Source organism: Harpegnathos saltator, unplaced genomic scaffold (assembly GCF_003227715.2).
Source record: "Harpegnathos saltator strain DR-91 unplaced genomic scaffold, Hsal_v8.6 scaffold608, whole genome shotgun sequence".
NCBI classification, from domain to species: Eukaryota; Metazoa; Arthropoda; class Insecta; order Hymenoptera; family Formicidae; genus Harpegnathos; species Harpegnathos saltator.
The window spans coordinates 411589-438976 of NW_020230436.1; the positions used below are offsets into that span (position 1 = coordinate 411589).

Consider the following 27388-nt stretch of genomic DNA (forward strand, 5'->3'; position numbering starts at 1 on the left):
ATGTCGATCACTGCGCAGTATCGAGTCGGACGATGAGTTATTTCGGATCTCTCAATAGATTTCCCAATGGAAAGTCCGATATTATTTGTCGCACGACTAGACGGTATAATTGCAGCTGAACGTGATTTATTAATAATCAATCTGACAGCAAGAACGCGATAGCGCCCGATCCGGCGAAATATTACAACGCAAGGCCGGGCTGCGAGACCTGGAAAGAAAGCCGACGAATATACTTGGGTCGTATCGTTGCCGTTGGAGGTGGCTGACGCCTTTTATCGCGGCATCGTCACGAAATGCACCGTACGCTCGCAGCTTTACGGTACTTCGGTGCCGCTGTTACGTTTTTACTGCGTCGTTCCGGTAGCACGTGAGGGGAGGACGATTCTCTACCGGTGTTACCGGCGCTGTAACTGTATACAGTTTTGACATTAGACAGCGTGAGGTGGCCGGCTGTGCGACGCTACTCTTTCGTTTTATCCCTTCCTTTCTCGACGAATGCTCGCGAATTAAAGCTGTTTCATCGAAGAGAGAGAGAGAGAGAGAGAGAGAGAGAGAGAGAGAGAGAGAGAGAGAGAGAGGCAAAGAGAAAAAATCAATTTGAGAGAGTGGCGTTGCTTCGTACTTGCATCGTGCTGTTGGACTCGCGCGCGCTCGAGTACATCGCAAATATATTTGCTCTCGTCATATTAGCTGTCTCTTATGAGCCCGTCGGCTGATAAATTAATTTGCGCAAACTTGCGAGTTTGCCCGAGGGAAAAGAACTCAGCCGCGACTCGGAGACGCGACACGGTTGCTTGCACCCGCCGTATAATCGCGACGAGTAGATTCCTCTTTCCCCTCTGCGGTGTACTTTGCATCAACGAGCACTCGCGCTCGCAATTATTTCTATTAAGCTCAATTCGGGAGGGGCGGGGGAGGGAGAGGGAGGGCAATTAAATCCCGCGATATACGTCTCACGGCTCACGGTAATCCGCTCCATCGTAATTAACGATACGTGTCCGTCACGTTCGCAAGCCGATAACAGCGTTACACGTTATCGGCCGACGTAATCTCGCGCTTCGCGCGACGAACGTCAGGCGACACGTCAGGCGAGGATAAAGGCGCGTTACGAATTTCTTTAATTAAATTGTCGGTACTTTCTCACTGCTGAGCGATAAAACACGCGCGCGCGCGCGCGCGCGCGCGCATCATGCCGCGCGCGTCCTTGCCGCGTTATCGGCATGGATATTTCTCCGGGTGTCCTTCCTGTGTCCTGCGAGCGCGACCGCGCGTGTGTGGCACAGTTCTCTCCGCATGATATAAACCTAATAGAATCTCGCGCGAGGGGGACGCACGGCGGCAGCTTGTACATCGTAAAACGATGCGCGCCGCGGCTTTATAGTTTATAGTTCGAGTGCCTACGCGCTCGCGTGTGATTGAATGGAGAGGGAGGATTTATAAAAGGGATCGCGCTTTTATGAGCGGTATTAGGCAGGACGACGACGACGACGACGACGACGACGACGACGACGACGACGACGAGGAGGACGACGAGGACGATGGCACCGTTGTTAAATGCGAGCGCACCTTTACTGCCCCCGCGAGCGACTAATTTTACACTAATTTACACTAATAACCGCTCCACCCCCGCCGTATCACCGAGTAAGGGATAATTGTACCCCCGGTTGTTTTGTACTACCGCCCGGTAGTAATCGCTATTCGCGCGCCAATCTTACGCGGAGTGAAGACTCGAGGTGGAAGTGCTTGTAATTCTAGGATAAATGTTGGATTAATATTCCTCGCGAATCCAGTCCGGATTAAGAGGTTAAGGATTAAGAGGGAAGAAGAGTGCTAGATATTGCAGAGACCCGAACAACAATAACAGCGCGAGTCGATTGGCGCTGTAATCGCGTAAGCTTCATCCTCGCAACCTCCTTCGGCTTTCCATTACGGATCCTCCTAAGACTTCTTATCACAAGAATCGCCGTGAATAAAAATGCACCGCCTCCATCATCTTTTCTACCTCCTCCGCTGTTCTCTTTCGAATTATTCAAATTCCCGACCTCAAGCTCATTATTCAAGCTCGTATAAGGCTATTTACGCCGTTATTACATCCAACTTCACGGACTTGGAGTACGTAAAACCGGTTCTCGCTGCCTACGTACGTGCGCGCGGACGAAAATCGCGCGCTACTGCGAGAGCGGGTTGAGAAGTACGAGGAACAAAGGACGCTTGGCTGCCGCGCCAGAAAGGATCGGCGTATACTTATATTATGAACGGGAAATCGTGGCCGTCCGTTCGACGAACGTCGCTTGCACTTTTCCATCGATGTCTCGCGATAACGACGCGAGTGCCGCGACGCGATAAGGACGCGGCTTTCGTACAGGCGCGGAGCGCGTTCGCGGGACAACCTTGAGCATTAAATTGAAATACCAAGCAGAGGAGTCGGTGCGACCCACGCAGGCAGCCGGGTAGGTACGCACGTCGAGGAGGAGGAGGAGGGAGGAGGAAGAGGAGGAGGAGGAGGAGGAGGAAGAGGAAAAATGCGCATTCACCGCGAACGACGCGCAGATACGGATCTACGATCGTTAGGGAGAGAGCGAGGTGAATCATAAACTGCAGCGATCGCGATGGCTCCCGCAGCCGTTATCGGCGATAAGCAGGAATTCCCGCACGCCCGCATTGTGTGTAACGCGGCGTTAGCGCGCTCGTGCGCGTCGAGAGAATCTCTCTCTCCCTCTTTCTCGTCTCGTCGGAATAATAACAATGCCCCGCGGGCCGCGAAGTCAATGTGGAGCAGCTGCGATCCACGTAATGAAAGTATGATTGATGATCCGGCCGACGCGCATCATTAGCTCGACACGGAGGAGCGCACCGAAGTGGATATGCATGCCTGACGAGTCCTGGCAAGTCGTGCGCCGCCGCCGCCGCCGCCGCCGCCGCCGCCGCCGCCGTTGTCGTCGTCGTCGTCGTCGTCGTCGTTGTCTCGAGACGCATTCTGAATTAACGCGACTGTGTCCTAATACGATTTCTCGCGGGGCTCGCGTGAGAAAAGTTGCGACACGATTCGCGAGCACGTGTGGACAGACAACGGAGGCGCTCGTGGGATTTCCGCGTAATTAATGGGTGGACTTGCGCGCGCGAGAGAGAGAGAGAGAGAGAGAGAGAGAGAGAGAGAGAGAGACGAATCGTAGCGCGAGAAATGGAAAAGGTATGCGGTACACGCGTTTCGAGTGGGAAGCACTCTGATCGACTTCGAGTCGGCGACGGATACCTCTAACTCGATGACTGTTCGCGACTGATGCAGCTCGCGATTTCCCGGCGACCCGTCTTGGAATCCGGCGCGTCATCACAATTCGGATTCTTTTACAACGCGAGTATTTTTTATTTATACAGTCACATCTGGATCTTTCGGACGACAACCGGTACTCGAGATTGATCCGCCACTCACTCGCGCGGGATGAAATTGACAAAGTTGATACGGCCAACAACGTCTCGGCCGTTGACGCGCGGCGCGCAATCGCTCCAAAGGGGAGGAACGATTTTTGTATACCGCCACCACTCACGGGGGACCGGGGTCGTTTGAAAGATACATTTATCTCGCTTCTGTTGGAACAAAATTTGCCCTGGGGCCTAATGCTTCGGCTATTAAGCTTTAATGGACTGCCGATCGTCGGTGGTGAAAGAGCGAAAAAGAGGAGAGGAAAGAGAAAGAGAGGGCGAGGAAAAGGGCAGGCGCAGGGAACGGACATGATTCTGGTCTCTGAGGAATCGGAAAAATGGCCGCGAGACGTACGAACTCGCCGGACTTTCGGACGACGACTACGACCGTCCTTACTGCGCGTCCATTTCACCCACGAAAATATCCCCGTCGCGATAATCGAGCGCGGGCCAGGACGAGCGGAGCGGGAGAGGCCAAGAAAGAGAGAGAGAGAGAGAGAGAGAGAGAGAGAGGAGAGAGGGTGGAGGGGCGACGCTCTCGCGCGTAACACCATCGATTTCAATCGCGCGGAGAGCAAAAGGTGCGCCGTGCTGAAACTGGTTCCCCGGCCGGAGTGCGAGAAAACGGAGCGACGCGGTGGCATCGAGCCCGGGGCGGAAGGGCTGGAAAGGTCGCGCGGGTCGCCTGTTTGTGGCGCGATGGAGCTGTGATCAGGATTGACTCGGGATGATAATCTGGCGTACACGGGTTTCCACTTTACCCGATGCGGACGACGACGACGTTCGGGTCGCCGGGCTCTCGTCGTCCCCCGATACCGGGGAGTCCCCACCCACCCACCCACCCACCCACCCTTCGCCGCTGCCCTCCTGCCGCCCTCGCGAATATATCCCTTTAGCCGGCGCTCGAATTCGTCGGCGGCCGCGTATGCGGTCGCGATTATCGACGTCGCCGACTCGGAAGGAAGAGTGCGAGTGCGACGACGCCCGCGTGGAGCGTCGATTTAATATTCGTCGCGGAAGGGAAGGTTGTCATCGGCGCGACGCTTGCGGGATCTCGTCGGGAGGAGGTTCGCTTCGCCGGGATGCGACACGATCTCTTCCTCTCTCTCTCTCTCTCTCTCTCTCTCTCTCTCTCTCTCTCTCTCTCTCTCTCTCACGCGCCGTTATCTTTACGAATCGGCGATTCGTCCGCGAGTTTGAATAAAATTTCGGGGACGCGCAGACGTTTGTGGCACTCGCGCGCGGAAGATTCTCTCGCGGAGATACTCGAGCGTTCAGTGCACTTCTGTGCACGATTCGTCTTTCATCCACGCACAAAAGGTCCGCGAGGGCGGACCGCGAGCCATCATTCGCAGAAGTTGGCGAGGAAGGGAGAGGAGAGAGAGAGAGAGAGAGAGAGAGAGGAAACACAGGAGAAAAAAGAGAACGATTCCTTGCTATCCCAGAGAGCGCGTTCCGTGGATACGTTCGGATGGTGAATGGCGGATAAAGCGCCCCTAAAGCCCAGTTTCGGCAGAGCAAACAACCCGTAACTCAGTGAGTGTTTATGAGGGGGCCAGTCGTAAAAATACGAGGCGAATCGGCCGCACTTTCTCCCTCCCCCACCCCTCTCTCTCTCTCTCACTCTTTCTGCGTTTCGACCGTTTAGCCGGTCCACCCTCGACCGAACTTTTCCTCTGGCGGTCTTTTCCGCGACGCTGGCCGGGACAAAGACGCGGTCGACCACGGATAAGGACGTAAGAAAAAGACGGGCCGAGAGAGAGAGAGAGAGAGAGAGAGAGAGAGTACGATCGGAGGGTGAGAGGAGTTTCCACTGCGGCGGCGGAGCATGTTCCCCGATCGTAAAACTCGCTCTGATCACCGCTACCAATTATCCCGCCGTTATCCGAGTGTTATCCGAACGTTATCCGGGACGTTATCCACCTCTGCCCACCCTGTGTGCTCCACGGAAGAACCCTCTCGCCATCATCCGAATCACTACCGAGCCCTTGAATCCTACCCGCCGGTGCGAGAGAGAGAGAGAGAGAGAGAGAGAGAGAGAGAGAGAGAGAGAGAGGAAGGAAGAGGGAGGGAGACAAGGAGAAAACGGTCCCACCCTAAACACGAAGGCCCGTTGTTGTCGCCTTTTACTGCAAACGAAGTGATTCGCTCCTCGTAAACGCGTCGTCCTTACAGATTACTCGACGGAGGAATATCCGGTTTCCTAATAATATCGGATGTTTGATTCGCCGCTCGTATTGATCTGTCCAACCAAAGGAGAATCCTTGCGTCCTGTACTTTTCCTGTGCAGGAGAGAGACGCGTTCACCTCACGTATGCACAGAACTCAAGGACGGAGTCTCTTCCTAATGCAAATCTGTCGCGAAAAATTGTCACAAGCTGTGCATGTTTTACTCGCCGAAAACGCGTTCGTGGTCTACTCGAGTTCTAAAATTCGCTGGATGACTGGCAGTCGCAGAGATTCGCTCGAGTCGCCCGTCCACGACGAGTCTGATTTCGCAATAATACTTACTGAATAGCGAGACGCGAAAGGAACGTTGGATATGATACTAATCAGACACAGGCAAAAGAGAAGCGAGATACAAGTTTTCATCGTGAGCGTGGAATGGCCGGTAATCGAATCGCGACGTGATTTGATTTGAAACGACGGATATTGCGGATGTACAAATATACACGACGCTACAGGTTTCATTCGATTGAAATGTTTCGTTCATTGATGAATATGATCAAGAATATCCGACAGTGCGCGAAGCATGAGTGTCTCACGGTTACATTAGATATTAAAGACGATGCGGGACTACTGCGCGTTAAGTTGAAAATTGTCAAATACGATAGATCTACCAGCGAAACGTCAACGATTAATCGAGTTTCCCTCGTCAGCTGTCTTTGCTGTCTACGTAAACACGAAATGAGGTCTCGCGGGCATCTATCTAAAGATCCATCGCTAATTCTTTCGTCAATTATGAGTGAATAAGTAGAGTGATATATCATAGAATTCGACAATAAATTAGTTAAATGAAAAAAGGTAAAAAAAGATACAAATTGAGGCATTACAAAGCTCTTTATAACAACACAGAATTTCTCGTAATGTTATATATGTGTATGTATATACATATAAGAAATTCCCCGAGAAATTTTGACAATTTTGAGTGATTCAGAGATTTTAACAGATAACTTTAACCAGCTATTCTTCGGTAATGTATAATCCTCGAGCGCGATATGCAGGATGTTAGAAAAAGCTACTATAAATTAAATTATAATTAAAGAAAAATAACAATTTAATATTGCGATATTAAACAGTTATCGAGGATAAAACTTATAACTTTTTCAATTGCAAAATGCGAATTTTCATCAATAACCTTCAGAGTGTTGTCAGTACTCTATGCTGTGTGTATCACACAGCATAGAATTTTGTCCATTGTTCTAGTCAACGCGAGCAATCTATCCTGTATCAGAAAAATTAGGATAATTTTCGTAAAATGGATAAAGAGCTTGAAGGCTGTATGTTTGATAAAGTTCCTCTTGTGCGACGTGCTGCTGAGAACCGTATACTTGAGCAAGATAATCTGGAATGCCATAATATTTAGGTATAACCGAGTTAATATAATCGGACATAGTTGCCCCATTGGCGTGCGTGTTTGTTGTGTCGTGAGTGTATGTGTGTGAGTCTGTTGACAAAACTGGGTGCAGCTTACCAGCTCGATTACTCTGATCGATCATTGGCTGGACAATTCTACGCCTTGCGTTGATAAACCTGAAACACAAACGAAACAGCGTTAATAATACGATCAGATATGGTATATACTTGATGATCAGATATGGTATATACTTAATGATGCCTCGCCTTCGCATTTCTCTAATTAGGCGCAACATTTTACAATATACTCTCGCTTCTTCGCTATCACGAAATATCTCTTTTGTCTCTTTGCTTTTCACCTGAGATCTGATACAAGAGGCTTCGTCTTGACGTAATCCGTTATCTTTGTAACAATCGCGAGGAGGCAAACGGCAGCTGACTCGAGAGAGAGAGAGAGAGAGAGAGAGAGAGAGGGAGGGAGGGAGAGAAAGAGAAAGGAGGGGGGGGAGAGAGAGAGAGAGAGAGAGACTGACGCGTACAAGCGGGCGGGGATGGAAAAATCCGGTAAGGAGGAAGCGGCATCCTCGATACGTCATTAGCCGCGTTGAAGAAGCTTCCATGCGAGCGCTTTCCAAACAATAGATCTGCGGTCTGTTTCGATGTTGGTCGAGGTCCAAGAGGGTGGTGGGTTCAATACAGTGTGAGATAGGCAGGCAAGGGAGGCACGGTGAACCGAGAGAGAAGAGAGAGAGAGAGAGAGAGAGAGAGAGAGAGAGAGAGACGTAGCGAGCGAGTGAGACGCGAAGAGGAAGGGCGTACGTCAGCCGACGTCAGCGTCGCGGCGCCCTAATGGGCGCAGACGCCGGAAGTGATTGGGTTTCCGCTCGACTGACTCGAGCGCACCCCCTTCCCGTCGTGCAGAATATCCTGGTTTCCCTCTACGGAGGGATAAGGAGGACGTAAGCAAGCCTCGAAGAAGCGATGGCACCCCCTCTTGTTTTGCAGCGCATCTTTCTTGCTTAGTCTCACGCCTGGTCGACTCTCTCCCGAGAGAGTCTTATGAATAATAATTATTAAACTCTCGCCTCTCTCTCTCTCTCTCTCTCTCTCTCTCGCGCGCGCGCGCGCGCGCCCACCCGAGTACGCGCGGCAATCTCCTCGCTGTGGTGATGGTGGTGGTCGCTAGTTTGCACGGCGCAGAAGGCGGCCGTAAAGTCGCTCGGCAAGTCGCTCGTAAGTCGACGGAGTTTCATCCGTCCGACCGACCGAGTGAAACGACGGAGGACTTCGGAAGCGATTACTGTACACGCGCGCACGGAGGCGTGCAAGAATCGCCGTGAATTTTGACAATACCGCCGATCGGATATCTAAACGCGCGGCGAATGATTCCGGAGATTATAAGCTGTGTGATGTGTCGATACCAATATCGTAATTCGATATCCGATGATACTGCATCCCATGTAATATTCACCATAACGTGGCTCGGAGGCGCGAATACACACCGCGTTCGTATCGTCGAACTATGAAACGGCGTTCTAATAAAATAAAATGGAACAGAAGGAAAGGAGAGAGGCAACGTGAAACTCTCTCTTTTTAATGCGTTTTTACGGGGAATATATTGGAATGTGTAGGGAAGAAGAGGAAGGAAGGGGGGGGAGAGAGAGAGAGAGAGAGAGAAAAGAGAGAGAAGAGAGAGAGAGAGAGAGAGAGAGAGAGAGAGAGAGAGAGAGAGAGAAGAAACGTAACAGATAAACCTGCTTATTTATCCAAGCAACAATCGTACAAAGGAACATCAAAGTCATCTCGCCATAATAAGACTACAGTAATAATATACGAAACGAAGACTCGCGCGGTGCGGATACAATACGCGACGATAGTTGCGCGGTGTCACTTCAAAGTCAAGGCCTCGGCTATCGTTAGATGAAAGAGTATCGCCGCGCATGTATGAAGCCGAGGGCTCCTCCCCGACCTATCGCCGCCCTTCCCGTCCCGGATACTCCTAAGCGCCTCTGGTTCCTCTTTGGCGAGGTAGGCAGCGTGTCACAGCCAGCTGACTACCGCCAACCACCCCCGCCCTTCCACCCTAGCAGCCACCGCCGCCGCTGAAATATCGCCCGAACAATAGCGTGCCACCCCGCCAAACCGAAGCGAAAACGAGAAAGAGAGAGAGAGAGAGAGAGAGAGAGAGAGAGAGAGAGAGGGGGGAGGGAGGAATGGGCTGAGAGAAGGGTACGAACGAGGAGGGACGAAAACGTGGAGGGCGACTGCCCAAATTCACTGCTGAAGAGAGAGAAGAGAGAGGAGAGAGAGAGAGAGAGAGTTTGGCCGTCCCGGCGAAAATCAACGAAAATACCTTCGCCACCGGGAAAACTTAAGCCCGCCACGTTGCGGAGACGCGACGGAATTTTACGGTTGACCTAACGCGTCTCGCCCGTTTTTTACGTACGCACGTCGACGAAAACGTCGCGCCGGTGAAACCTAAAATGCAGATTGTTCCTTTTGTTTTAATGAGCCTTTCAAGGATGAAATATCTAAATAGAAAGTTGGTATATTAAAAAAATATAGAAATATATTACTTTGTTCCTCTCGAGAGATTAAAGTTTTTGCCGACGCAGAAGCTCGGGACGCGGATGTCGACGAAATAATCATCACCTAGTCGATCGCGGATCAACGGGTCCCTCATGGCAACGGGAGAGACCCGCCGACACGAGGTGAACATATTGTTATCGAGGTGGCTGCCGAGTCACCCTAGATGACAAAACACTTTTCGTCGCGCCCCCGTCAGGGCTTTCAGGATTTTAATGCAGTTTTGATTATGGATCCGAGGGAAGGCTCTCTCGCGACGAGACGGACCCGCGGCTGAGGAAGCAGCGAGCGGCCATTCGTTGTATAGAAGGGAGGAGAATGGGGGGACCGAGGTCGCTTCATCATCGCGACCCGTGTCCCAACTTGGCATGTGCGATATGACATGCTGTTTAATCGGTCACTCTTCGAATTTCCAGGATTAGACCCTGAAATTTTCAGGCTTAACGTAGAAGCGAATTGCTACGTTAAGAAATGAATTTGCGGCTACTCACTCCTCTCCTCTCGTCATCAGAAACCGGCGGAACGAATCGAACGCCTCGGAAATCGGAAAGCGGATTCGCGGTGGGCAGGGCGCGCGAGAATTATTGACAAATCGCTGATGTTCCGGGCTTACCTCGGTATCGCCGTTACTTTTTACGAGGAAAGGGGGAACCAACAACATATAACACGTTTCTGCGAGAAAAAGGCATAAAACGCAACGCCGGATTGAGGCGCGCGCGTGTCTCCCGCATGACCTCCCCCGTAGCAGCGGCTAAATTTAGTGCACTTGAAGCGCATACATGAATAATGCTTGTATTTGCTTACACACGCGGCCCTCACACGGTCTCCATATATTGACTCAACCCCGCATAGCGTTTCGGGGGGCTCGCGATTCGACGCGAGGTGACTTTGCAAAGACGACTGTGAAAAACTTCGAATTCAAGTCGAAGAGACACGGCGGGGGGGGGGGGGCCGAACGAGTATTTTCGGCGTGGAGAACGCGACAATTATCTCAAGATAGTAATAGTATCTTGTTATACAGTGTACATACACACATCTCACTTTGCTGCAACCAGTTTTCAACCGCCTGCTACATAACCGCCGAGTGTTTCTCACGAGATGATTTCTCCGCGAGGGAAAAAGTGCGCGGGCTCGCGGCAACGTTTCTAAAATGACACGGTGAGTGGCAAAAAACGACAGGGAAAAAGAGGGAGAGAGAGAGAGGCAGAGGAACGGATTTCCTTGGTCGCTGCGGGGGTGCGCGAGCGGAGTAACGATGATTACTGTCGCGCTAGCAGCATTTACTCTCCGACGGCATTCGCAATTATCGGGGAGCTTCCATTAGTTAACTGCAGTCGATACGCGCGGTGCACCGGGGTCCTCGCATCAAAACATCATTACTGCCCGGACATGGGAGCGTGTGCGAGAGAGAGAGAGAGAGAGAGAGAGAGAGAGAGAGAGAGAGAGAGAGTGTAGTGTGTGTGTGTGTGTGTGAGAGAGAGAGAGTATGTGAGGGATAGACGTAGAGGGAGGAGAGGGAAGGAGAGGAAGAGAGAGCCCCGCCGTGCTCGCAGTACTATTGGTAATCAATTTCGCTCCCGTGGCGAACTACCGGCGAGAGCCGCGCGCCGCTAATGCGAGGCCTCGGTGTTCGCGTCGTATTACGGGAAATCGAAAAGGCAGTCTCATAATGATCACGCGTTAGGAAACGGATTGAGAGGCGAGGAGGTAGCGGTAGGCGGGGCGGGGGAGGGCGGGTGGAGTCGCCGCCGTAAAAGGACCGCTTTAATTAGAAATCGAACGAGTGCGCGAGGAGAGTTGAAGTAATTTCCGCTGTTGGCAGGACGGAGAGGGAAGGGGCAGGGTGGTAGATTGAAGTAGACGAGACGCTCGAGAGTGAGGGAATGGCGTCGCGTTTATTATTAGCGTATACGTGGTCGAAATTTATTATCATTATTATTATCATTATTATCGTATTATTATTATTATTATTATTATTATTATTATTATTATTATTATTAGGCTGTAGCGGAATCGGCTGCTTTACGCGCCTATCTCTCTAACGAGGGTTTCAATCAATACGCGCGGAGAAGCGGAGTAATCGTAGAGAGTAATTATTTTTATCGCGCAGAGATAGAGCGTTGCATGCGAGCCACGAGCTACGCGGTGTTAGGTTATTTGCGTAATTATCCCTCCCCCCGTCGGCACGTGGGAGGGGGAGGGGAAGAGAGGGAACGCAGTTAATGAGGATCTGACCTCGCAGTCCTATCGGCAATCAATTTTTGCCTCCGCGGCGAATTATCCACGAACTGCTTTCATTAACGCGAGTTGTGAGTTCCAAGAGAAAACCGCTGTCATAAGCGTTGCATTCGGCGAAATAGAAACTTCTATTAGGAGACTCCGTCACACGTGGCGAATCGGCAAAAACACAGAAAAAACAGAAACACGAGCTGAGCCGCACCTCGCATCCTGGATTCGCGCTCGTCGCTGTATTATAAATACCAATCCAACGATGTTGTTCAACGCGTGTCGCGCGCGACGGAGGACTCACGCTCGCGTGCGCGAGCTGTTTTCTCGGCTGTGTGCGAAATTTCGAAGCGTCTCTCTCTCTCTCTCTCTCTCTCTCTCTCTCTCTCTCTCTCTCTCTCTCTCTCTCTGACCCGTGGCAAAAAAATTTACTCTTCGTGACTCGGATCTATATATCGTCCTCGACGTTTCGAATAATCCGATGTGCGTGTCTGCGTGCGAGTGCGCACGCGCGTGACTGGGCGCGGAAATAAAACGCATACCGATGTCTCGTCTCGGGATATTATCCTCTCCCTTTTTCTCGACCATAGTTATAAAATCTCGCGGGTCTGCGTCCTCCAAACGCCCGTCGCGCGTACGTACGTGCGCTGCGTTTTTTCCAAAACAATTTTGTTGCACCGACAGAAAGCTCACCGCTCGAGCTCGCTCGCTCGCGAATATAAATCTGAGCGCTCATAAGACCGACGTCAGCCGCCGCGCCCGGTGCATTTACGATCGATAAAATCATTTTATCCGAATATAATGTGCCGGTTGATTCGCGCGCGCCGCCGCTCCCGGCGAGCTCCTCCTTTTTTGCGCGCCTTCGCCTCTCGCGGCGATCGCGATCGCGATTTTATTGTAATGCGCCCATCCGATCTCTCGTGCTTCTCGCGTGCGATTGTCTCGGCCGCCAGCAGGATCTCCTCGCGTCGAGAGACTCGCGCGCACTCCCTCTCCCTGTGCACGATACACAATTCGTGTTCGACAAATTCAATGAATATTGCGGTTGAGCCGCGCGCGCGCGTGGACATCCTCCTGATATGCAGTCGAGTTTCCGCCGTGCCGGCGAAATCGCGGGACACGCGATCCCCAAATCCGACAGAGGGGGTTGCTCCGTCAGCCGTCCGGTTGACAAAGAACTCGCATCCGCACGATCGTTATCAATCGCGAAGCGAACGAGCATTGGATGCTCGTGTGGCACCTCGATTGTTACGTCTATCACATTCTTTTCTCGCGTGCCTCGACTCAGAATTCTCACGCGACTTCTAATCTCCGTGCTGCGAATAGCTCGACACGGAAGATTCATCTTGTATAAATTCTCACCGGTATCTCTCTTATCGCAGCTTGACGGCACGAGCCTCGGCGTGAAATTCGAGTCGTATCTGATGAGGAAAGAGAAGCGAACGATCCGTTGCGATTGGTTATCAGAACTTATCGCTCGAAACGCGTTTTGCACGCGCGCGCGCGCGCGCGCGCGAATAAAGACACCCAAGTTATTCGCATTCGAGGACGCGCCATGTGAAAGCAGTTCGCCGCGGCTGACCTGCGCGCCGGACTCCGCGAGTTAGAAATCGCAAAACGCGAGAGAGGTGAAATCCTATCGGGCTCGAGAGCGAAACGGCTTTTTTCCAGCCTCCCTGCCGGCCTGCTGTAAAAAGGCCGCTGCCACCGTCACCGCCGCCGCCGCCGCGCCGGAGAAGCGCGACAGAAGTTAAAAGTTCAAAGTATCGGCAACGGGGATCCGCATGGCGCGGGGGCGAGATCCGCATCAACGCGAGCAAACTACTACTGCTGAATTCCCGCTGGCCGCAGGGGCGTAGCGATATAAACGCCGTGAACGGGGCCGGCGATCGCGCGTATCGGATACGCGTAGACAGGTTATGTGTGTCAACAAAGCGATTTAACACGCGACGTGTCACTGATAGCTCCTGCCGCCGCAGCGGCGGCCGCATGGCTGCCTGCGTCGCATCGACGTGCTCGGCTGGACGTGTGCACCTCGGCTGCGTTTAATCTATGGCTCTGCTGCAACGCTTTTTCGGAAAATTCCTACCCCGCACCCAGTGTCCCACCACCTCTCTCCCTCCCTCTCCTCTCGTTCGCTCGCTCGCTCGTTCTCTCTCTCTCTCTCTCTCTCTCTCTCTCTATCTCTCTATCTCTATCTTTCTCCTTCTCTCTTTCCTCTCTGATACTCTCGCTCTCTCGCGCACTACCCCGCACCAACGTCGCTGCTGCTGCTGCTGCTGCTGCTGCTGCCGCCGATGCCGGTGATGGTGCTGGTGCTACCACCCAGGCCCCTCTTTCGTCCCCCCGGAATTTATATAATTGTTTTGCCGGGGTCGCCACTAAATCGTGTCGCGGAGCGCGATAGCGCCGGCGCGTCGTTTCGCGCTGATGTTGATGGCCGCTCCGGTGATCTCGCCAATAAAAGGATCGAGGGGAAACATCCGCAACGTTCGATATATCCGAGCGTATCTCCGAGCCTGGCCCATCCCGCTCTGCCCGCGGCAGCGCTCTTGCTCGCCCTCCGCCACCCAACCCCCGCCCCGGCGCGGCGGCGGTGCACGCGTCGAATCCCTTCGATTTTTGCACGCGAAATCCTGCTTTATAGTGATTGTTTTCCCGGCGTGGCCGGAGCGCGGCCGCGTCGACCGTTAGATTTGCGAGTACCAAGTAATTTTGACAAATTCGAGGCTGCGCGCCGGCGAGAGCGCGATAATCGGCCGACGCTCAACCTCGCGGCGGAACTGCGCGATTACGCGCAGTCGTCGATTAATCCTGACGTAACACGCGAGTAGACGCAACTTGAGGCACGCCGACGCGTCGACGTAGTAAGGGAGCAAATATCCGGGCCACGTAGCAGCCATTTCAGGCATTTCCAGGCCGGGTGGCGCTACCGAACTGCTCGCTTCGCCAAGGCAAGTTATTGGGTCCGCAGCTGTCGCAACCCTCGCCGGGTTGTGGGGTAAGCGAGTACTCGAGTCGATTGTCACCGGCCACCTCGTCGCCCGGGTCAGACTCATCTCGTCGTCGTCGCCCCGTAGTCGTCGACGCCGTCGTGATCGCCGAGGGTCGTGATCGCCGGTTTGCGCACGGCGCCCGACACCCCCGCCGTCTACTTTCCTCGACGCGTTACGTCGTCCCCTGGTCATTCCCCTACAGCCCGATTCTCACCCCAACCCCTCCCACCTCCCCGCCGCCGGGTGCCCGCGCAAGCGACGCCGTCGACGGAGGCGTCAGCTTGTAACAGTCTCTTAAACTCCGGCTACGGAGCCACTATATGTACCAACTGCTGACGCCATTATAAACTGCCAACCGCCCCCCTTGCCGTTCCCATTCTCCCCGCACAGGCGCGCGCGATGTCTCGTTTTCTCGCCGTGTTCTCGCATCTGATATAGATAGACACCGAACGTCTAAATCCGCTGATAACCCAACCGACCCCTCCGCACGCCCCGCTCGCAGCCCCAACCCCCCTCGGAGGATACGCGAGCATCACCTTCGAAATTTACTCCCAGCGCATGGAAACTCCGCGAGGAAATCCGAGAGTGCCGAGATTCGTCTTCTCCCCCCCCCTCCCCCCGCCCCGAGAACGATAGCCGCGTATGTTGGACTCTCTTCCGTACGTATTCGCCGTGGTTTCGCGAGAACACGTCCATTCAATGAGACAACGATGCGCGCTCCGTTTCAGGAGACGCGATCTAAGTAAAATATGCATGCATCCTCCTCGGATAAGCGAAGAGGCCGCAGGCTCACGCGCCGGCGAGGCCGGCGAGGAACTACTAACCGCAGTTACCACGCCGTTGCTGACGCAAATGCGGTCGTTGTTTAGGCGGCTAACAGCGCGGTCGTCGCGTTACTCATACAGCAGATACACGAAAGAGAGAGAGAGAGAGAGAGAGAGAGAGAGCGGCCTCTGCGCGATCTCGGTGATCTCCGCATGGCGCAGACGTTCCAGCCGCGCCTCGCAGCTCTCCCGGCCGGGCATAAACGCGTTTTATTTAGATTTCACGAAAACGGCCCAGGCGGGCTCGGGTAGACGTATGAAGATAAGGGCTCGTTTAGATTGACCGCTCGTCCTCAGGATGGCCCTAAAGCGTCCCGTTTACCATCTCACGCTCGTGAAATCTTTTCCCTACATCTCGGCGCGCTCCGCCATCAAGCGACACCGCAGACGTACACCCAGCGTGTCTCATCCTTCCTCGTCGTCCTCTTCCTCCTCCTCCTTCTTCTCCTCGAGGGGTAGTCGCGTTTCTCATTCCGGGGTTACGACTTGCTCCCCCTCTCGTCGCGATTCCCATCCGTCCATCCGTCCACTCCAGCCCCTCACTCACCGGTTCCCCTTTTACGGCGTTCACCTTCCTCGCGAACAACACGCGTGTCGCCCTCACGCGCCGCCGTCACGTCCGCGGCCGCGACGCGAGTCGAGTCCTCGGCACGATTTTCGACTCCGGCAAGATTTAGGGGTCAGTGATATAGAGGAGGAATAAAACGCGCACGCGGCGCTCGGCAGCCGCCGCGCCGCCACCGTCGCCGAGTTAGCTGGATCGAAATTTTTATCCGCGCGAAATAGAATACGCGCGTGGTTTATGGGTTTACGCCGCGGGGGGATTCACGGGGTCCGGACAGTTTTTTATATTCCTCTCCGCGTGGTCCTCTCTCTCTCTCTCTCTCTCTCTCTCTCTCTCTCTTCTGTGTCCCTCCTCCTCCTCCGCAAGTTCCGCGCGCCGCACGCCTCCGCGGATCGCGCTGTAGGGGCTCGCCGTGTGTGCGCGGAATTTGAATCCTCTTGTAATAAAATCCGGGCTTTATGCGACGGCCTCTCCGGTACCCTTGCGCCCCCCTCTCCTCCTTTTCCCGCGTCCCTGTGCGGATCGCGCACACATTTACCCACGAAAAAGTGAAATGCACACAGGTAGAGACGGTTAGGTAGGTAGGTAGGTAGGTTACGTGTGCACGGGGGATACCTGTCCCCCTCCCCCCGCCTCCTCCCGCTCGGCTGTCGACCGGGTATAAGCGTCGCCCGCTGCACACACGGGCCGCGGCGGCGCATCTCGCCCGGCAGATGTAAATAATACCACGAAATCGCTACCAGCCGCGCTACCTCTCCTTTTTTATTTTCGCGCTTGCGAGAGCGCGCGCGTTTTCTTCCTCTTCGCTTTTTCGAGCGCGATCGCGCGGATTATACAGGACTTCGGGCGCATCGACGCGCGGGGATAAATACGAGAGGACGCGGCGCGCGATGATTGTGCACGTGAGGCGATAATTCCTTGATATCCTGAGCCCCCTCCGGCGCCCAGTCATCCTCCGGCGGCTGTCGCGATGCGAAAGCGCACGTACCGTGTCGCTTTCGCCAAGGCGTATCATCCAAGTGCGCCCCTCCTCCCTCCCACGTTCCGTTCGTTATCCGCGTATCGCGCGATGCCCGTTTCCCTCATCGCGCTTTACAAAGGCGGAACGCGCGTGCGATTGCGAGACGAATAGGGCGCGAGAGCGTTTCCGGCGTTTGGTTGAACGCGCGCGACAAGAACGAGCGCACACGGGGGGCTCGGGCGGAGATCGGCGGTTCTTCGTGGCTCGACGGCGGATACCTGCGCTCGCTTTCGGTCGCGGCACGTCTGTCACGCTTGTACGAGCTTGTTTATAAGATAGAGAGAGGAAGGGAAAAAAGAGGAAAAGGGGGAGAGAGGAGAAGAGAACAGGAAGAAGACAGAAGGAGCGAGAGCAGGAGAAGGAGGAGGAGGAGGAGGAGGAGTATAGGAGGACGAAGAGGGGAAAGACAAGGTAGGAGCGGCAGAGAGATCGGCCGAGTCCTGCGAGTCCTCCGGTAATTTGTAATTCGCAGGTGGGAAGCGTGGAGATGCGAGATACCGGCGAGATTTAGTGGAGAGGAGCACGACCGCGGCGCGGCGCGGCGCGGCGCGGCGGCGAGTAGACACGGCGTCGCTTGTCCGGGGTTTTTGCGAGCGATGTACCGATGTCATGCGTGACTTTAACGAGAGGAAATTTAGAACCGGCGTGATGCGATTCTTCGCGACCACCTGACGTAGCCGATGCCGCGCCGCCGGTTTAATAAAGATGTAGAATCGGCCAACGTGCGTGCGTGCGTGCGTGCGTGCGTGTAATACGCGAGTATCGTTCTTCGAGTTCACGCGGAGAGTCGAATTTCCCTTTAATTAATAATCGTGGACGGGCGACTGTGTGTGTGTGTGTGTCGGGCGCGAGCGTGAGACACGCGTCAGCCGCGCGATCTTACGGATTTCACGGTCCAATTAACATTCAGGGCGATTAAAACATTCTCATAGAGCGTCCACCGTGCGGCTGGATCAGCGCGTACCCCTCTCCCGCCTGCGCCGCCCCGTCCTGCTCCGTCACGTGCGAAAAATCGCGGTGGGCGAGCGTAATCTCTCATTAACCGGCGCAAATTCACGTCGCGCGTGATGTAGGACAGGCAGTGCAACGCAGCATCCAGGGTGGCGTATAATTACCCGGAATGGGCGGGGGTGCAAACGTTGATAGCGAAGTCGAAGTAAATCGGATTACTCGGATATCATCTGCGTAATGTATGTATGCAGGCATGTATACACGACGGCTGTATATACACGGTGGTGCGGCAGGAAAGGGAGGATAGCGAGCGAGGACGGCGGCAACGAGACGACGACGACGACGACGACGACGACGACGACGACGGCGGCGGCGGCGGCGGTGGCAGAGGGTGCGCTTCTCTGCTCGAGGGAAATAAGGGTGGCACGACCCGGGAGATAAAGGGTGCACCGAGCGGACGGAGGGCGCCCCGGCTACGACATGTTTTTCTAGACAATTTGTTCGGCAACATTAATCACCGGGAGCATAGCGGGGCGCGGGGCGCGCGGCCGAGAGGGGAGAGCGTCATGGAAAGCGCCGTCGACTATCGCGATCTTTGCTATTCCTTACGAACGCGCGTTTCGGCGTGTTTCGCGGCTGCACGGGAGAGATGGGGTGAAAGCGAGAGAGAGAGAGAGAGAGAGAGAGAGAGAGAGAGAGAGAGAGAGAGAGAGAGAGAGAGAGGAGGCGGAAACGAGAGCGAAGGAGATGAAATAAAATTTCGCGCATGGATAATCGCGGGGCGAGCGGAATCGACGAGAGAGAGAGAGACGGCTTTCGCATGCGATCGCGGCCGCTGAGGCGATGCGTGGCGTCTCGTGCGTTTTTCACAAATCGATCGGAACGTTCCAATTACGTCGTCCACGCACGTGGGGAATGCAATTAGTGATTCGCGGCGAATGGTTTCCCGCCGGGTTCGCGAAAATTACGTTCCTTATCGAGCGTACGCTCGTAACTTCAGATTAATTCGCATTTATATTTTAAGCCGCGTGCACCGGCCACGTACTCTCGAAGCAGCTGCAACGACGTCGCCCCCGTCCCGCGCCACCGTCGTCGCCGCCGCCGCCGCCGCCTCCTTTACTTCCACGGAAACTACGACGCAACACACAATACCGTGAGATGATTATCTGGAAAACTAATTTCGCCGACGCGCGTGTTGTTGCCCGCCGCCACCCCTCCATCGCGCCATACATTGCCCTTCAACCCCCCTCGCTGCATCCCTCCTCGCGTAGAGCTTAGGTCGACGCGACGCGGCTGAAGGTGGCGGACCGCCGAGGGACGAGCAGGCATTGTTGCAATCAGGACCGAGAAAGAGATGATTAGTCGTGTTGCGAGCGGTCCTTTCGCTCTCGTCCACCCTCCTCTCGCCTCTCTCCCGTGTCGCCCAGTAAATTACTAATTCACCGAGTCGATTCACGCGTGCGTCCAGACATTAATATTCGACGCTCGACTTTTGCGAACTCCCCCGCCCGACCTGACTCTCTCTCTCTCTCTCTCTCTCTCTCTCTCTCTCTCTCTCTATGGCACATAGTTGCTTTACGATCGTATTATATTTTTTCTTTCCAGCAAGTAATTTAACAATTAATCGATCGTGAGATTCGATTCGGTAGAGCGCGTCCACGGTTCGAGAAGGACTTGCCTTGCGGGAATTGTGACGCGCGTGATGTCTTTTCGGTGAAAGCGGTGCACTCGGCGGAATCCACTAGCAATTTACTTATCATCATCGGGAATATATTTCGTGTGACCGCTTCCTACGCCGCCGACACAATGCACGGTAATCTCCTATAAGTCGTGGACGAGCGTGCGTGAGGGCACAATCCCGACGTGCCAGCCGCTCGTACGCAGCGCTCGCGCGCACGCACGTTCGGCACGAGGCTATTTGTAATTTTCATTATCTCGGCGTAAAGGGGAACATTTAGGTGTCGCGGCACGTAGGGAGTTAATAGGGAAACCGGTCCTCTGGGGGGCGAGCGCGGGCCATTCGTTTTTGGGGGTTGATACGCACTGTCTTTCCCTCTCGCGATTGGTCGTATGCAGCCGGGATAAACAGCGTTCCGCTCTCTTCCTCTCTCTCTCTCTCTCTCTCTCTCTCTCTCTCTCTCTCGCGTGCGCGCGCGATATGTCTTCCTCGGAAAAGATCGGAAAACGTCCAAAGAACGCTCGGTACGCAAACTATGGCTATCGTCGAGATAACGCGAAGCATCCGCGGGGGTGTGTTTGCGAGAGGGACAACGTCCGCGACGGCGCTGTGACGTCGTCTCCGTCGCTATCCCCGGGTAACAAAGGAGAGTAGTAGCATCTGCTAAGAATTCGAGATGGTGCGCGCGGCCACGGGTGGTAGTTGGAGATAACTGCGCGCATGCGATCCTCGATGGCCGGTCGTTTGTTGATTCCGCGCGCGCGATGCCAGACGTCGTTCTCTCGGACGTAACAACAATTTCCCAAAATCTGACGAAATTGGCCCCTGAGGCCGTGGCAGCGGGGACTACGGGACGGCCGCGTAACGGCGTTTATTGGCTGCTTTAAGGCCGTTTCTATGCGCGACACATTGTCGCTAAATAACGCGCGAGGGCCGCCCCGGCATATCTGCGGCACCCTCCCTCCAACCCCAAGATTTCTCCTCGCTCCGTCCTCTCTCTCTCTCTCTCTCTCTCTCTCTCTCTCTCTCTCTCTCTCTTTGCACGCGGTATCCCATATTCTCTATACGCGCGCAGGTCTAGTCGCCTCGGTGTGGTCGCTCGTGTGCGACTAAAGCTGCGAAACGAGCTTCGGAGTGAGATACGACGGGACAATATGCGGCCGAGAGCCCTTAGGAGTCGCCAGAGCCGGACGATCGCGCTTCGCTGCTGACCGGAGAGGTTGACTCTTCTTCGAGGAGAACATGACGATCGCGCGAAAGTCATCGCCTGGGTGAAACAACTCCAAAGCGCGCGCGCGAGCACGCCGCAGGACAAAGAGTCTGCGCCATCGCAGGACGCAGCTACGTTGCCATTCCGACGCATTAGAAGCGGAGCATAAAGCAATTTTCTGTCCATCGTCCCTCTTTACCGCGCATCGCCGAGGACGCGGAATTACTCACGCGTAACACGCACCGGACACATAACGGGGTGACTGCGAAAGGGTCGAACTCGCTCATCCCTCCCGCGCTTCCGCGCGGCCATGTTAAGCGCACTGCCAAGGGGTAATTCTCATTTGGGTGTAATCGCGCTCGCAAAACTCCATCACACTTTCCTAATAGAGCCCATGAGGGAACACACGGGGGCGAATGGCTCTTTGCGCGCGGCCTTTATGCCGTACATCGACTTTGGCGTTATATTTCCGTACTATGCGCATGGCGGACTTTAACGTTGGCGGGGGGGGGGGGGGGGGGACGGAAGAGAGAATGTGTGTGTGTGTTTGTGCGTGTGTCGGAAAAGAGCGAACGCGTGGTGCGAAGAATTTAAGAAGAGTAAATAAATAAATAAAGTAAACGCGCTCGGATAAGTGCGCTTACAGTCGCAGTGGACCTCCGATATTTTACGGTTACGTGTCCGGATAAGAGACGAACTCACGATAGCGATAATTTCACCGTAACGTACGCGAACCTCGAGAAACACTTTACGTTCATCGATAAGCGACCCCGCTGATACAATTCATATTCGAGCCGTGCACGTGCGTTCTCTCTTCTCCGCGCGCACATACTCACAATCGAAATTTACAGCCGCGATCCCTGCGCTATTCCCGAAAGCTTTCCCGGATCAAATTTCGATGGAATTATCCCATAGCCATCCGGAGCCGCCACTGCTGCCACCGCCGCCGCCGGCGATTTCATTTTGAAAAAACCCGAGCGTCGCTGCAGCCGCACACGTGCCGCGATTTTACATATTTCTTTCGTAGGAAACGCGGCTCTCTCTCTCTCTCTCTCTCTCTCTCTCTCTCTCTCTCGCTCTCTCTCTCGCACTCTTTCTCTCTCGTGCGCGAGCACGAGCTAGCATAGAAAAGGGGCAGGACGCAGGTGCGCCGGGTCGGGATCGAGATTATCGGCGAGGAACCAAACCGGAAACCGGTATCCCGAGCACGGAGCACCTCCATCACTTGGCGTAGTGCGGGTTACCGTTGGCATTGCGCGCTCGTACGACGTTGTACGTAGCAAACATCCGCGCGCAGTTTCCGGAACGCTGCTCTCCACCACCATCTTCGTCTCGCTCGTCTCTTCCGCACCGCCTCGCCCGCCATCACGTACTCCTTCTCCTTTGCCGCTTATAACCGAATCCACGGCAGCACGAAACACACGTCCGACGGCGGGCGCGGGAGCTGGGGGACAGGGGGGAGGAGGAGGAGAAGGAGGAAGGGGCTTCTCGCTACGTTCCAGGGTCGGGAGATAATCCCGGTTAATGATTGCCCCGGCAATTACGCTGCTGGATGAGATAGCGGGAAGTCGTTACTCGAATTTCTCCGAGCGAGGCCTGAGCGATCTGGGTGTCCGCGATTGGGGCTCGGTAGGGATACATATTTAGGCAGATACCGTTAAAAGCCGCGGGTGACGTGGGTAAACGTTTGTACCCCGCCGCCAGCGCCGTCGAGCCTCGGCAAGATCGATGGAGGAGACTCCGAGGAGATCCCGCTTTCGTGATAACGTGTATAATTGTATGAACGATCGTTCTAACCGCGCGAGAGGCCGACAAATTAAAATGTAACCGACGTCACTCGGCGTAATCTCCGGACGCAGAAACAAATGTCCCTGCTAGGAGATATCTACGATGTATCGCCGATCGACTCGTCGTCGCGTACTCGTCGCGTCAACGTAAGAAAAACGCGACGAAAGTCCTCGAAAATCCCAGCGAACGATACATCGGACTGCAATTAACGCGCTTGATGGCGCTTGTGCAAACTCCGCGGAAGGAGCCGCGGCGACCTCTTTGTCACAACTATTACGCGTAATCTCCCACGAATCCCTCCGCGTATCAGCCGGAAGAGGCTTCGGCCCGAATTCTGCGAATAGTTTACGCGTGTGCAGTTTGCATCGCGCGCGCGAGTAAATAGGCGGGTTCGGCCGCTCGTGGATGGCTTAGTTGCCGCGATGGCACACCTGTGGAGCAAATTTACGAAATGTTTACGACCGTCTGAAGGGGCGTTCGAACCCGGCCCTCTCTCTCTCTCTCTCTCTCTCTCTCTCTGTCTCTCTTTCTCTCTCTGCCATCCCCCGAGCGTTGCCCCTTCGAGCGCACAATGCCGCGTCATTCGCTATTATTACATCGTCGCTATCACACCACCTCGCGGAAGCAACGAGGTCTCCACCTCTTCATTTATTGTCTACTCCTCGCCTCTCTTTCCTCTCTCCCTCTGCCCCCCCTCTCTCTCTCTCTCTCTCTCTCTTTGTGACGATCGCTCGAAGCCGCGTTTCATTTTCCCGCAATCTCCCGAGCCGACCGAGCGAGGGGCGAGGGGCGAGGGGGTTGAAGGGGGCTCCCGATCGTAACGAGTATAACGCGTTGATAACGAAATATCGTCCGTCGAGATTATCGATCTTCCCGCGGCGCGCCGCGCCGTCTTTTATTTATGGGCGACTCCGTCGCGTCGTGAGGCACGATCGGCGAAAGACGCCGCGCCGGGCGAATTAATCGCCGTTCGTTATCTAACAAAGTACACTCGCGCTTACAATTGGATTTTATTTATGGATTTTATTCAGAATGTATATAGGTGTATCAATTACAAAAGGCGTGCCCGGAGAGCGCGAGGAGATCGGCTCCGACCGCTGGTGCTGGCCCGGACGATCTCTCCTTCCTTCCCCCCTCCCTCTCTCTCTCTCTCTCTCTCTCTCTTTCTTTCTCTCTTTTCATCCTGAGTTATGAATGTGCCCAATTACATCTTAAAAGCTGTGCTCCATTAATTTTCACAGCTGCTGCCGCTTAATTGGGAGCTCGGCCCGATAATAAACCCCGGAGCTTGCACCCGGGGCCCACTACTGCGTTTATGGCCTGCGAGAGTTCCACGGGATTGCCGTCTTCGCAGACGGTCGCATCGATCGGCCACCGGTTTACCCTTGTCGCTCGCTGTCGTTCTCTTTTACGACTCTGACCTTGATTCCGGTAGACGTCACTGGGGTAACCGCGAAACTTGCGCGACTTCGCTCCTTCGAGGAATCGATAGCAGACGATGACTGAGGAAGGGTGAGGGGCGGGCGCGTAAATCGGCGAACGCGCGAGCGAGCGAGCGAGCGAGAGACAGAAATCGCGCGCACGTACTCCCGGCGAGGTCTCTCTCGTTTCTAATCGCGCCGGCGGATCTCGCGTTATGGCCCGATCATCGCCGCCCGATGGCCTCGTCGTCCTTTACGACCGCAACATTGCATGCGAAGGACGCGACGCGACGCGACGCGACGCGACGCGGCGGTTCGCGGAACGAGCTCGATCGGCGCGTTTGTCGCTTAACGGCGCATCGAGGATGCGCGTTAAGTTTCTTTTAATTAATAAGCGTTCACGGCGAGCGCGACGCGTCGCTCCCGGATCGCTCGGGTATCTGCCGATAGATCGGCAATAAGGCGCGTTCGTCGAGGACTTAATTAAAAATGGAACGCTTCCCAATTACCGGCTAACGACTCGGCCGACTTCCTAATCGTAAATAGGAGGAAACCTCGTCCACCGGATGATATCTGAACGTGCGACATTATCGCCGCGAGCCCGACCGAGTCTCGCAAACATCCGCGCGATGGTCCTCGCCGGTTACGTCTCGCTCACTCAGCGAGCGAATTTATCGCGAATCGCTTCGCGATCCTGCGAGTACGAGCGGAAACGATTACGTTTGCATAATAACACCTAATGACTCGGGCGCGAGCGTGCGGCGCGACGATGGACCAGCATCGATAATAATAATTCACGGATTTTTGCGACGCCGCTCCTCTCCAAGGAGGTCCGGCCGATCGCGGATAAATCCGACGTGCCGCCATCAAACCGGTATTAAAAATAACTGATAGGGTCATGGCAGCGATTTGCATGCGCTCGTTACTCGGTCCGTCCGGATCTCGCGCCGAACCAGAAAAAGAAAGAGAGAGAGAGAGAAAGAGAGAGAGAGAGGAGAAGAGGCAAGGGGGAAAACAGAGAAGAAGAAGCGACACGATAGCACGAGCGTCGAGCTCGAACCATCATCGCATACCTACTGATACCGGCAATATCTTTGTCGCGGTATGCCGAGGTCGTGGAAGAAGAGAAGGACCCTTCTCGAAGACGAGCCCAGGAGGAGCCGTGGTGCAACTTTGTGCGGGAAGTACGCGGAGAGGCTCCCCGCTTGTCCCTCCTCTTCTCCCTATATCTTCGCTTTCTTTCTCCCTCTCTCTACTCTACTCTCTACTCTTTTCCTCTTCCTCTCGCCGCGTGGTCAACGTGCGTTGACAGCGAACGCCGGGAACGCGCGCGCGGCGCACGTTCCACCCACCGTGGCCGCGACTAAACTTCTCCGCCGGCTTGCAAAACGTCTCGCGGTAATATTACCCGAAGCAAACGACCAGGTAAAGCCGTAGCCGCGCCACCCAAGTGGACCTTGTTAGCGCGGATATCCCCGAGACACACCACCCAGAAACCGGAGGAGCGTATAGCAGACGCGCCGAGAGAGCAACGAGAGAGGAAAAGAAGCGCAGCGCGCGCGCGAGCGAGCGAGCGAGCGAGCGCCGGGCTGGTGGGAGAGATAAATAGAGAGACTCCTTTTGTGGCTTCATTATCGAAATAAAGGGTGGCACCACGCTCTACCGGCTAGGTGGAACGAATTGGGCCGGGAATGCTCTTCCCGCTCGGTCACGCTCTCGGCTTCCTTAAATGAGAAACACTTTTTCGAACCGTCGCTGGTCGCGCCGGCGATTAACGGCGAGGATCCGCGAGCGGAAGGGAGAAAGAGAGGAGATCTCCAAGCGCGCTCGCTTTGACTCGCGCGCGTCATCGACCGCGAGTGTGGCTGTCTTCAGGGATACATCTGAGCAGCACGGATGGTTAAAAGACGCAACGCTTCTTATAATATTCGAGGGATACATTCTCATCGAGCGCAGGCATCTTTAATCGTCAGACTGTAACCGCAAATTTAGCTATCTTGCTAATAATGACTGCGTGAGTATGCGTAATCAAACGCGCGTCGGGGAGGGGCGAGGGGGGAGAGGTGTGTTTGCAAACTCCGTCGCCCGATAGGCGATAGGATTTATCTCGCGAGAACCGCGACGGGAAATCGAGTTTCCAACGAAGACGCGCTCGCGATGCTCACGCTTTCGTCGAACTGTCGTTCCAGCCACTTTCAGCCGGCGAGAGGCGAAGTCTGGCGAGATGGAACTCTAGGTTGGGTTGGGTTCACCGAGACGGGGTTATGGGAACGAGTAGCGGGCGATAGCGCGGCGCCGGTGATGCATGGGGTTGTCGCACGTTGAGTCATGTGTCATTGGACCGGCTCCGAATCGAGAGAGTGCCGTATGCCGTTGGGGTAAGGTATACGGTGTGGCGAAGCTTTCTCCCCTATGAAATAAGAAAAGCAAGAGCGTCGCGCGCTGCTAGGGCGAGCGAGCGAGCGAGCGAGCGAGCGAGCAGAAGCGAAAGAGAACGAGGGAGCAAGAGAGAACGATAAGGAGAGCTGGAAGGAAGGAAAAGAAAAGCAAAAGGGGGAGAAGGAGGAATCGAAGGGGTGGTGGGGCAATGGTCCGTGAACCACCGCCACGGCGTAATGACGCGGCTCTCCTTTCAAAGATTGCATCGCAGGAAAAGCTCCGTGCAGAGCGCCCGCCGTCCTCTGCCTCTCTCTGGCTCCGCGGAGCTACCCTCTCTCTCTCTCTCTCTCTTTCTCTCTCTCTCTCTCTCTCTCTCTCTCTCTCTCTCTCTCTCTCTCTCTCTCTCTCTCTACCTCCCCTGGAGTCGAGCGACCGCTCGGTTTCTTCTTCAGCAGGAATCGATACGATGGCTCCAGGAATCCGGAGGATTTTACGTTAAAATACTGCAGAAAATAATGGCCCGAATATACCTTCCTTCCTCTGCTCCAGGATAGCGCACCGTTCACTCGCTCGCTCGTCGCACTTCATTCCTCCCTCCTTGTTCCTCTCTTTCTTCTTACACCGCCCTGCGCCTTTCGTTCCGACTCGCCGTCGTGTTCTCTCTTTCTCTATCCATCCCTCTCTCTCTCTCTCTCTCTCTCTCTCTCGCCCTCCCTCGCTCCCTCCTCGATTTCTCTCCGCCTCGTT

At 54.7% G+C, this 27388-nt stretch overlaps 1 protein-coding gene across 1 annotated transcript in view; it reads right to left on the reverse strand.

Annotated features, from left to right (window-relative positions):
* The window catches only part of LOC112589805 (homeobox protein homothorax-like), a gene marked incomplete at its 5' end in the record, with an annotated part of 104920 nt that overhangs the window by 18018 nt on the left and 59514 nt on the right, over positions 1-27388 (reverse strand). The window contains one exon of the mRNA XM_025304428.1: positions 7115-7173. Coding sequence (XP_025160213.1) covers positions 7115-7173 — 59 coding nt within the window. The remainder of the gene's footprint in view (positions 1-7114; positions 7174-27388) is intronic.